The sequence below is a fragment of the Mesoplodon mirus genome, assembly GCF_964341445.2.
Source record: "Mesoplodon mirus genome assembly, chromosome: X".
NCBI lineage: Eukaryota > Metazoa > Chordata > Mammalia > Artiodactyla > Ziphiidae > Mesoplodon > Mesoplodon mirus.
Genome location: NC_138981.1, coordinates 93,773,363 through 93,785,996, shown reverse-complemented (window position 1 = coordinate 93,785,996; position 12,634 = coordinate 93,773,363). Strand labels below are relative to the sequence as shown.

At 35.0% G+C, this 12,634-nt stretch overlaps 1 protein-coding gene across 1 annotated transcript in view; it reads right to left on the bottom strand.

Annotated features, from left to right (window-relative positions):
• The window catches only part of COL4A5 (collagen type IV alpha 5 chain), a gene marked incomplete at its 3' end in the record, with an annotated part of 264,450 nt that overhangs the window by 67,818 nt on the left and 183,998 nt on the right, over positions 1-12,634 (bottom strand). The window contains exons 28-30 of the mRNA XM_082610613.1: positions 9,322-9,419; positions 7,898-8,048; positions 1,742-1,855 (exon numbers count right to left, since the gene is read on the bottom strand). Of these exons, the coding sequence (XP_082466739.1) occupies positions 1,742-1,855; positions 7,898-8,048; positions 9,322-9,419 (363 nt within the window). The remainder of the gene's footprint in view (positions 1-1,741; positions 1,856-7,897; positions 8,049-9,321; positions 9,420-12,634) is intronic.

Below are 12,634 nucleotides of genomic sequence, written 5' to 3'. Positions count from 1 at the left end.
AAATAAAATTTACTTTAAAAGTGAGTATATGTTGCTAGTATCAAATACAAAATGTGGTCATCCTGTGGTAAAAAAAATTGTGATTTGAGAACACTTCTATATTAATAAGAATGCATTCAATGCATTTTCATGGCAGTTGCTGTTAACTTCATTTGTTTGTTGAACCATATTAGTTAGGATCTTCAATTCTGTAGCAAAATATATATTTACAGAAGGAAGAGATGAGATTAAATTCAGCATCATTACTTTTCCCCCTGCCTATTCTATATGGACTTTATAAATATACCTATATATCCATCAGTTAAAAAGAAACAACATTAGATGAATGAAACATCATAGAGCATTAGCTAAATTTGAAAAGGCAGAAAGTACAAATGAATGTATTTTTATTTTGTTCATATTGGTATTAACAGTGGTCTTTTTATTCTTGCTAAGCTGTGACTTAAGAATTCAAAATGCTTCCAAAACCTCATGCAATTTTGGGAAATAAAATAAATGACAAAACACAACAGAAATGATAAATTCATTTTAGCCATTTTGTGAAACAGCAGGCCAAGACTATAATGGCCAAACCTAAAAATTAATTGTTTTCTCTCAAGATCCCTCTGCTAGTTGGACAGATGGTTTTCTCATGAATGTTGAAGCACTTACTTTTTAACAAGCTGGTTCAAAGCAACACTGTAAGTTTTCTTATTTTTAAATCAGTAGTGACATGTTAGGGGCCACTATAAAAACAGTATAATCTGCCATAAAATAAAGGTTTAAAATAGGACATAAGCAAAAATAACCTTTACTTTCCAGGCTTTTTATATTGTTAATCAGTGTTTCTAGATTTTAAGCATAATAACTAACAAAATACCTATTGGCATTTAAGGTCAGAAAATATATTCCATTGTTTCAAAGTCAATGTATGTATATCTGAACGGTGTGTTTAAGTCATCCGATGTATTCATGTGAAGTAAGGAATGATTAAATGTTCCATATTTGTTTTAATTTCATATATTATTATAGTGCTTTGCAATAACATAATCTTGGCCCAAGTGTGGCCCTTACTATGCCTGCCTAGATTAAGATAAAAATAATTCACATCACCAGATGGCTCAGAATCCACAAACTTGAGTAAGCTCTCACACAAATATAGAGGAATCATATGATTCTCTATTAGGTTACAAGCTGACAAAACTTTTCTGAGTATTCATATTAAAAAAAAAACCTTAGCGTGCTTATGAGTTGCAAAGTAAATGCTGATTTATGGGCAAAAGAAAAGAAAATTCAAGTAAACTCACTTGTTTTATTTAAAAAATTGAGAATGCCTAAGAAATATTTTTCAAAGAACTTTTTTAACCCTAGTTCTCACGTGCTAAGAAATGTTATGAGGTTCCACAAAGGTCTATTAATGCCATATAGCTACTCAGGTCTGAAATGATTAGCACTAGAAGGTCTGGGATTCCAAAGCTATGACTAGCTCAATGATTATAAGCCATGGCAACACACTGCAGTTGTTAAATTGCACTGTTGTTAATAGATCAATTTTAAATTAACAGGGAGGGGAAATATCAGGGATTAAAGTAGCTCTTATGTCGTGATCTGTGCTCTTTCACTTTTACACAATTATGTAAGTGGACATATTAACTCTCAAATCTGTTTTCTGGAAGACTGTTACATAGGTTACACTTTATTGAGGGGCTAATCAACCTCTACATAATTAGTGCTACAAAATGCACATTTACTCCAATCTTACCAGGTTGACCTATTGGTCCAGGAATTCCTGGTGGCCCCGGTGGCCCCTGAACACCTGTTCCTGGCAGCCCAGGAGGTCCCATTGTCCCAGGTTGTCCATTTGGTCCAATGTCACCTTTAAGGAATAAATATAGTTTAGATATTAAAAACAACAATAGCTGAGTCACTAGTCTTTAGCATTGGTTCACAAAGTTATAATTACAATGAGTTTGTAGTATGTTTTATCATATGTTTGCTAAATATCAAGTTTCAGAATCAGTTATGTCATATCCAGAAAATTTCTACTTGAATTCTCATTGAAAATGCAGTATATTTGCAGACAAATCTGGGGAGAATTGACTGTCTCTTCCCATCTACACATACGATTTATTAACCAATTAATTCTACCCTTTTTCAAGTTGTTAATAATAGAGTTTTATTCTTTCCCACAAATACATTAGGCACATTTTGTTTTATTAATTTCTAGATATGATATAGATTTTGAAAATTATACTTTATTTCTTATTTATTTCAATATTTACAAACACACCATTCTATTTGTCACAATGATATTTTGCACGTTATTTCTGCTACCTGGAATATCCTTCCCTAAAGATTCAGTTCAAATGTCACTTTGTATATGAAGCTTCCCAAGGCACCTTAGATGCGGCCCTGAATGAAAGTAACATATCAGATAAACTAAATGCTTCCAAAGTCATCATTATTTTCTTTTTTGTTGAATGATTCCAATGTTCAGTCTTAAGCACATTTTCTTCCTCATATAGTTCTTTCCTGATGGATATTAGCCTTATTAATTTATTATTGGTCACTATGTTGCCTTGAAAATGATGTACCAATTTCTCCTATAGTTTAGTCACTAAGTTCTGATACCCAGCCACTGGTGTAAGTATATCTGGTGGGTGAACTTTTATTGTGATCTGCTTGCTGTGTTTTGACTATGGTCTATTGATCCAAAACATTAGTTATACATACTCATAAAAGTTCCTGTTGAGATAAACACTATCATGGTGATACCACCTAGATTTTCTTATAGTAGAGAACAATCTCTGAGATCTTCAAGAGCAGAGTCTATGCCTTTGTGTTTCTAACAATTCAAGTAATAATAGACACAGAATAAGAACATAATGAATGTTTGAGGAATAAAGGAATTACATGGCAGAAAGCCCCAAATTCTTTTTTTTTTTTCTAGCACCTTAGGAACTGTACTGAGGTTTTAATATTTGGGAATGATTCCTATTAGGATATGGGGATCCTATACTTCCTTTCAAAGGTTAGGCAAACGCTTGATAAAGGGCTGATGTTTAAAATGGGCTTCAACCCCTTTCTTCCCAACCTCTGTCTCAAGGATATTTTCATAAACAAAGTATAATAAGTGAGTAATTTCCATATGGAGACTGTTTGCCACATAGCTTATCATTTGAAATGTTTCTATCTGCAAGTTTTGGGGGTCACAAGTTTAAGCTGGGGGAGGTAACTGATGGGAAACACTATCTGTAACTTTGAGTGTTACAGTTTATAGCCGGTCAGAATTGTGTACTCAAAGACAGGAAGGTATTTTTAAAAGCGCTTATCTGAGAACAATTTGTATTGGGTTAGTTTGGGGCTCTTGCTGGCAGAATATAGCCTGGTTAAATTTGGCAATGCTGTTTTATTGCTTTAATACGAATCAATCCAACATGTTTCAGAAGTGTGGGGTTCTTCAGATTATTTTCTGGGGGCCAAAACGTTGACCAGGAGAGTCTAGTTCCTTGCAAACCAGAAAGAAAAAAAAAAAAAAAACAATTGCCAAACCAGTTAGACTAATTCTATTCATATATATAATTAGGGAAATCAAAATCAAGCGGATAGAAGAAACCAATAAAGAAATGAGCAAGGCGGGGCTTCCCTGGTGGCGCAGTGGTTGAGAGTCCGCCTGCCGATGCAGGGGATGCGGGTTTGTGCCCCGGTCCAGGAAAATCCCACATGCCACGGAGCAGCTGGGCCCGTGAGCCATGGCCACTGAGCCTGCGCATCCGGAGCCTGTGCTCCGCAACGGGAGAGGCCACAACAATGAGAGGCCCGCATACCACAAAAAAAAAAAAAAGAAAGAAATGAGCAAAGGACATGAGCAGTTTACAGGAAAAAATATGTATGTCCTTTAAATATATGAAAAGATGGTCAATTTCCCTCATAATAATGGAAATACAATTTTAAACTACCCTGAGAGTAAAGGAAAAGGACGTAGTATATCCAAAGAAATTTTTAAAAAAGAAAAAAGTTGGAGAACTTATATTACCTGACATCAAGTCTTATTGTAAAGCTACTGTAATATAAACAGTTGGTAGGAACTTAAGGATAGTAAGATAGATAAGCAGAACTGACAGCACAGAAATACACCCATGCATAAACAGTTGTTTGATTTTTGACACTGACACCAAAATAACCCAATGAGGAGGGAGTTATTTTAAATAAATGATGCTAAGCAAAACTTATTTGAAATGGATGATGGTCTCCAACATAAAAACTAAAACTATAAAATTTACAAAATAAAAAAGAATATATTTGCAACTTTGGAACAGGGAAAGTTTTCTTAGATAAAACACAGAAAATAATAATCAAATAAGAAAAATATTCATAAATGAAAAATCAATAAAATTAAAACTTCTGCTCATCAAAATACACTAGGCAAGCCAGACAGGGATAAAATACTCATAAACATGTATTTGACAAAGAACCAGTATGCAGGATACATAAAGGTCACTTCCAACTTAACAATAAAAAGAAAAACAACCCATATTTTAAAGTGGGAAAAATATCTGAATATGTAAATAATTCACCAGTACATGTAAAAGAGCTCAACATCATTAGTCATCAGGGAAATGCAAACTAAAACCAAAATACATTACCTACATACCTACTAAAATTCAAAAATGAAAAAACTGATAAAACCAAATGTTGGAGAGAATGTGGAACAACTGAAACTTTCATACTATATTGGTTAGAAAATGATACAACCATTTTGGGAAAAGGTCTAGTAATTTCCTTTTTCTATTATTGAGTTATAGTTGATTTACAATATTATATAAGTTTCAGGTGTACAACATAGTGATTCACAATTTTAAAGGTTATACTCCATTTACAGTTATTATAAAATACTGGCTATATTCTCCCTGTACAATATATCCTTGTAGCTTATTTATTTTATAGTACATAGTAGTTTGTACCTCTTAATCCCAAACCCTATCTTACCCCTCCCCCTTCCCTCTCCCCACTGGTAACCACTCGTTTGTTCTCTATTTCTGTGAGACTGTTTCCTTTTTGTTATATTCACTATTTTGTTTTATTTTTTAGATTCTACATATAAGTCCTATCATACATTATTTGTCTTTCTCTGACTTATTTCACTAAGCATAATACCCTCCAAGTCCATTCATGTTGTTGTAAATGGCACAATTTCGTTCCTTTTTATGGCTGAGTAATATTCCATCATATATATGTGCCACATCTTCTTTATCCATTCACCTGTTGATGGGCATTTAGGTTGCTTCCATGACCTGGCTACTGTAAATAGTGCTGCAGTGAAGTCTGGGGTGCATGTGTCATTTTGAACTATGGTTTTCTCTGGATATATGCCCAGGAGTGGGATTGCTGGATCATATGGTAGTTCTACTTGTAGTTTTTTGAGAAACTTCCATACTGTTTTCTACAGTGGGTGTACCAATTTACATTCCTACCAACGATGTACAAGGGTTCCCTGAAAAAGGTCTAGTAGTGTCTTATACAACTAACATGCACCTGTCTTATGACCCAACAATTCTACTCTTAGGTATTTACTCAAGCATAATGAAAGCACATATCCATTAAAAAAAAGTTGTAAAAGAATGTTCTTAAGAGTTTCCCTCATAATAGCCAAACACTTTGACACAGTCCAGGTGTTCATCAACAGAGAATGGATAAACAAACTTTGGTATACTTATACAATGAAATGCTCATTAAAAACAAATAAAGGACTACTGATAAACACAACAACATGAATGAATCTCAAAAACAATAGTCTTGAGTGAAGGAAGCCTCACAAAGAAAGTACATGCTGTATCATTCCAAAGGATTTCTAGAACAGGTAGAATTAATTTTTGATGAAAAAAATCATTACCGTATGGTTGCCACTGTGGATGTTGGGGTTAGGACTGAGGAAAGGGGCAAAAGGGAAATTTCTGGGATCATATCTTGATAGGGGTTTGGTTAAACAGGAGTATGCATCTGTTAAAATCCAGAAAATGTACCCTTAAGATTTGCACATTTCATTTTTTTAACATCTTTATTGGAGTATAATTGCTTTACAATGGTGTGTTAGTTTCTGCTGTATAACAAAGTGAATCAGTCATACATATACATATGTTCCCATATCTCTTCCCTCTTGCGTCTCCCTCCCTCCCACCCTCCCTATCCCACCCCTCTAGGTGGTCACAAAGCACCGAGCTGATCTCCCTGTGCTATGCGGCTGCTTCCCGCTAGCTATCTATTTTACATTTGGTAGTGTATCAAAAGAAAAAGAACAACCATAGACATGCATGCTGCAGTATTTAGGGAGAAGTGCATTGCTATTGTGATTTACCTTGAAATGCATTAAAAATAAGTCAACGAAAGGAGAAAGGGATGAAGAAATACGTGACAAATCATGCATAGTAAAATGTTGATAGTAGAATATCAATGGTGGGTATACAGTAGTCACTGTAAAACTTTTTCTGCTTTGCTTTATATAAAACATTTTTAAAAATTAAATGTTGGGGGCTTCCCTGGTGGCACAGTGGTTGAGAGTCTGCCTGCCGATGCAGGGGACACGGGTTCGTGCCCTGGTCTGGGAAGATCCCACATGCCGCGGAGCGGCTAGGCCCGTGAGCCATGGCCGCTGAGCCTGTGTGTCCAGAGCCTGTGATCCACAACGGGAGAGGCCACAACAGTGAGAAGCCCGTGTACCGCAAAAAAAAAAAAAAAAAAAAAAAAAAAAAAAAAATTAAATGTTGGCAGAGAGATAAAATGTGGATTGTAGAATCTAGGTGGTAGATAGATGGGTTTTCACTGTACAATTCTTGTTAATTTTTCTGTGTGTTTGAGATTTTTCACAATAAAATGTTTAAAAATCTATACTGAGATAACCTACTTGTTTCCAACAGTTTGGCAAAAATCCAAGAGTTTATCAACATACTCATTTAGCAAGGCTGTGGGGAAACAAGCACACCCATACATTTTTGGGGGGAGTGTAAAAAGGTACAAATGGAGAGGAATCTGTCAATATCTAGAAATGCATTTGCCCTTCCATTCAGAAAACCCATTTTTATTACTCTATTCTAACATTACACCTGTACACACATGAAATAACATGTATGCAAGATTATTCAGTGTGGCATTATTTCTAATAAGAAAATATTGCCAAAAACACAGTCTAGCAACTAGCAAGTGGTAGAATAAACCATGGCATACCCAAGCAATACAATACTAGGCAACTATTTTAAAAAAATCACAATCTCTATGTACTAACATGGAGGATTCTCTAGAATATAAAGTTAAATGAAATAAATAAAGTGCAAAAGGTAGTACTCTATCTTTTGAGAAACGTAGGAAATAAAAATATATATGTTCTTCTTTAGCACAGGGAGATCAGCTCGGTGCTTTGTGACCACCTAGAGGGGTGGGATAGGGAGGGTGGGAGGGAGATGCAAGAGGGAGGAGATATGGGGATATATGTATATGTATAGCTGATTCACTTTGTTATAAAGCAGAAACTAACACACCATTGTAAAGCAATTATACTCCAATAAAGATGTTAAACGATATATATATATATTCTTATTGACTTGTATTTGTATGAAGGAACACCAGAAGGATAAATAAGTAACTAAAAAATGGCTACATATGGGATGGGGAGGAACATAATGGATGGATATGAGGTAAAGGGAAGACTTTTACAAAAGTGTTACTTCAATACATATATGATTGTATCATCTATACAATGAAATAAAACACAACATATACCAATGGAGGATTAAAAAAAAAAAGCCATGATAGAGTGGCAGCATGGGCTTTCTAGTTAATTGGGATTATCACCCATAAACTGTCACAACAGTTTCAATTTCTATAAATTTAAAAGCAAATTGAGAATTAGCAACAGCCTCCATACCTTTTGGTCCAGGTAGCCCATCCAAGCCAGCTTGTCCTGGAGGACCTTGAGGTCCTGGGAAACCACGATCCCCTTTTGGACCAAGTATTCCTTTGAAACCTGGGAGTCCTGGAGGCCCAGGTGGCCCAGGTAGACCAAATCCTGGTTCTCCCTTGAGCATACACATGATAAAACACAACAAAAACTCCCATGACTTTCTTGGTGTTTACTGTTTACTATAGAGAATTTAAAGCGGAAAATACAAGATAATAACCCCCCTGCCATGGTAAAGGGAGTAGGATAATTAAATGAAAAGTAATTGGCATGCAGGACAGAACATCTGGAAGGATAGGAAACTGGGCTTAGTAAAACAAATTGAATTATTTGGTCTGGATTCAGGACAAGAAAGAAATAACTGAGACAGCATGAGATTAAAGAACCAAAGTGATGAAATGTGATTACAGACTGGGTACTGTATTAGATGATTATTTTAAATTTGACTAAGTATGATAATAGAACTGTGGGTTTTCTATATAATGTCTGTTTACTTAGAGATGAATACTGAAGTATAGATATTTATAGGTGAAATGACACTATATTGAGATTTGGGTTAAAATACTTCAGCAAAGAAAAAAAGTGTAGATGAAGCAAATATGATAAAATCTTGATAATTTGGAATCTGAGTGATGGATATAAGAAAGTTCATTGTATTATTCCTTTTACTTTTGTGTTCATTTGAAAAGGTTAATAATAAAATAAAAACAATCACTAGAGAAGTGATTTTCATGACAACTGTGGCCATGGTCAATTTTTCTTCCCATGGAAAATAGTTATTGATAGTAATCATAAAAACACAGGAAGTTTAAATTAATTAAACACAGAGAAAATACAGGAACAGTTAGGATAATTACGTACCATGGCAGTTTGCTGAAGACTGACTAAGGAAAATTTTAGATTACCTAAAATGTAGTAAGAGGAATAGAAACCAACTCAAACACAGTACCATTATTAGTACTAAGTCGATAGCAATGATTTGCATTAAGTATCTGGGATGGAATTGGGACAGAGGGGAACGTACGAGAAGTACTTGGCATGATATTCAACACCATTTCAACCAAACATCACACAGACATGGACAGAGATTAAATGGAATGAGGGTACTACAGAAAAGCACAGGGGAAACTGATGATTATATTCTCTCATCTCATCTCATCATATAACCAGTCACTCTAAACAGGTTCAGAAACTTCTTTTTTTTTGCTTCAATTTGACCCCTTGGACTATTAAAAAGTATTTGGAATTAAATATTTTTAAATAAAAATACAATAAGTTAAGATTTATTTATACAGTGAAGACTTGGGATGATGTCTAAATCAAAATACAGAAGGCTAAGGAAGGTAGGGGGAATAGAAAAATAAGAAAAAATAAATTAAAATGTTTCAGACCTTTAGTCCTGGAAAGCCTGGTGGCCCAGAAGGACCTTCTAGACCAATTCTTCCAGGTGTCCCAGGTGCTCCCGGAGGTCCTGGAATTCCAGGAAAACCTGTAAAATTAGAAGCCATTTTTTAATCTCCAAAGAGAAGACACTGTAAGGAAGATACCCAAACTCCCAAACCCACATTTTCACCCTATTCAATCATTCTTAGTGACTACAGTAAGAGGGTAAAACCACAATGACATTCTAGATGACTACTTCAGACTAAGCCTTACAGGTACCTGATATTCTCTCTCAATCACCATATGGTCCCCTATTATTGTCATAGAGGGCTAATGTGTGTGGAAGATATGCTCTTCTAAGGAAAATCAAAGCTATTACCAACAAGACACAACTAAAAATAAGGAATGAATCCAACACAAAAATGCAGAGAAACTTTTCTTCTGCTTACATCTGGATACAGTATGATAAAAGACCTGCTACATAATTCTGGAAGTGATCTAAAAACAATTGCAGAAAATAAATAAGGAACCACAAGCTTCAAATGACACATTAAACAAGATGGACTTAATTGATATTTAAGGGCATTCCATCCAAAAACAACAGAATACACTTTCCTCTCAAGTGCTCGTGGAACATTCTCCAGGATAGATCATATCTTGGGTCACAAATCAAGCTTCAGTAAATTTAAGAAAATCGAAATTGTACCAAGTATCTTTTCCAACCACAACACTATGAGACTAGATACCAATTACAGGAACAAATCTGTAAAAAATACAAACACATGGATGCTAAACAATATACTACTAAATAACCAAGATATCACTAAAGAACTCAAAGAGCAAATCAAAAAATACCTAGAAACAAATGACAATGAAAACACAATGACCCAAAACCTATGGGATGCAGCAAAAGTACCTATAAGAGGGAAGTATATAGCAATACAATCCTACCTCAAGAAACAAGAAAAATCTAAAATAAACAACCTAATATTACATCTACAGGAATTAGAGAAAGAAGAACAAAAAACCCAAAGTTAGCAGAAGATAAGAAATCATAAAGATCAGATCAGAAGTAAATGAAAAAGAAATGAAGCACACAACAGAAATGATCAATAAAACTAAAAGCTGGTTCTTTGAGAAGATAAACAAAATTGACAAACCATTAGCCAGACTCATCAAGAAAAAAAGGGAGAAGACTCAAATCAATAGAATTAGAAATGAAAAAGGAGAAGTAACAACTGACACTGCAGAAATACAAAAGATCATGAGAGATTACTACAAGCAACCATATGCCAATAAAATGGACAAACTGGAAGAAATGGACACATTCTTAGAAAGGCACAACCTTCTGAGACTGAAACAGGAAGAAATAGAAAATATAAACAGACCAATCACAAGCACTGAAATTGAGACTGTGATTAAAAATCTTCCCACAAACAAAAGCCCAGGACCAGATGGCTTCACAGGCGAATTCTTTCAAACATTTAGAGAAGAGCTAATACCTATCCTTCTCAAACTCTTCCAAAATATAACAGAGCGAGGAACCCTCCCAAACTCATTCTACGAGGCCACCATCACACTGATACCAAAACCAGACCAAGATGTCACAAAGAAAGAAAACTACAGGCCAATATCACCGATAACATAGATGCAAAAATTCTCAAAAAAATACTAGCAAACAGAATCCAACAGCACATTAAAAGGATCATACAACATGATGAAGTGGGGTTTATCCCAGGAATGCAAGAATTCTTCAATATACACAAATCAATCAATGGGATACACCATATGAACAAATTGAAGGAGAAAAACCAGATGATCATCTCAGTAGATGCAGCAAAAGCTTTTGACAAAATTCAACACCCATTAACGATAAAAACCCTCCAGAAAGAAGATACAGAGGGAACCTACCTCAATATAATAAAGCCCATATACGACAAACCCACAGCAAACAACATTCTCAGTGATGAAAAACTAAAAGCATTTCCTAAGATCAGGAACAAGACAAGGTTGTCCACTCTCACCACTATTATTCAACATAGTTTTGGAAGTTTTAGCCACAGCAATCAGAGAAGAAAAAGAAATAAAAGGAATCCATATCGGAAAAGAAGAAGTAAAGCTGTCACTGTTTGCAGATGACATGATACTATACATAGAGAATCCTAAAGATGTTACCAGAAAACTACTAGAGCTAATCAATGAATGTGGTAAAGGAGCCAGATACAAAATTAATGCACAGAAATCTCTTGCCTTCCTATACACGAATGATGAAAAATCTGAAAGAGAAATTAAGGAAACACTCCCATTTACCATTGCAACTAAAAGGATAAAATATCTAGGAATAAACCTACCTAAGGAGACAAAAGACCTGTATGCAGAAAACTATAAGACACTGATGAAAGAAATTAAAGATGATACAAACAGATGGAGAGATATACCATGTCCCTGGATTGGAAGAATCAACACTGTGAAAATGACTATACTACCTAAAGCAATCTACAGATTCAATGCAATCCCTATCAAACTACCATTGGCATTTTTCACAGAACTAGAACAAAAATTTTCACAATTTGTGTGGAAACACTAAAGACCCTGAATAGCCAAAGAGATCTTGAGAACGAAAAATGGAGCTGGAGGAATCAGGCTCCTGGACTTCAGACTATACTACAAAGCTACAGTAATCAACACAGTATGGCACTGGCACAAAAACAGAAATATAAACCAATGAAACAGGATAGACAGCCCAGATATAAACCTACACACATATGGTCACCTTATTTTTGATAAAGGAGGCAAGATAATAAAACGGAGAAAAGACAGCCTCTTCAATAAGTGGTGCTGGGAAAACTGGACAGCTACATGGAAAAGAATGAAATTAGAACACTCCCTAATACCATGCACAAAAATAAACTCAAAATAGATTAAAGACTTAAAGGTAAGGCCAGACACTATAAAACTCTTAGAGGAAAGCATAGGCAGAACCCTCTATGACATAAATCACAGCAAGATCCTTTTTGACCCACCTCCTAGAGAAATGGAAATAAAAACAAAAATAAACAAATGGGACCTAATGAAACTTAAACGCTTTTGCACAGCAAAGGAGAACATAAAGAAGATGAAAAGACAACTCTCAGAATGGGAGAAAATGTATGCAAATGAAGCAACTGACAAAGGATTAATCTCCAAAATTTCTAAGCAGCTCATGCAGCTCAGTATCAAAAAAACAAACAACCCAATCCAAAACTGGGCAGAAGACCTAAATAGACATTTCTCCAAAGAAGATATTCAGATCCCCAACAAACACATGAAAGGATGCTCAAC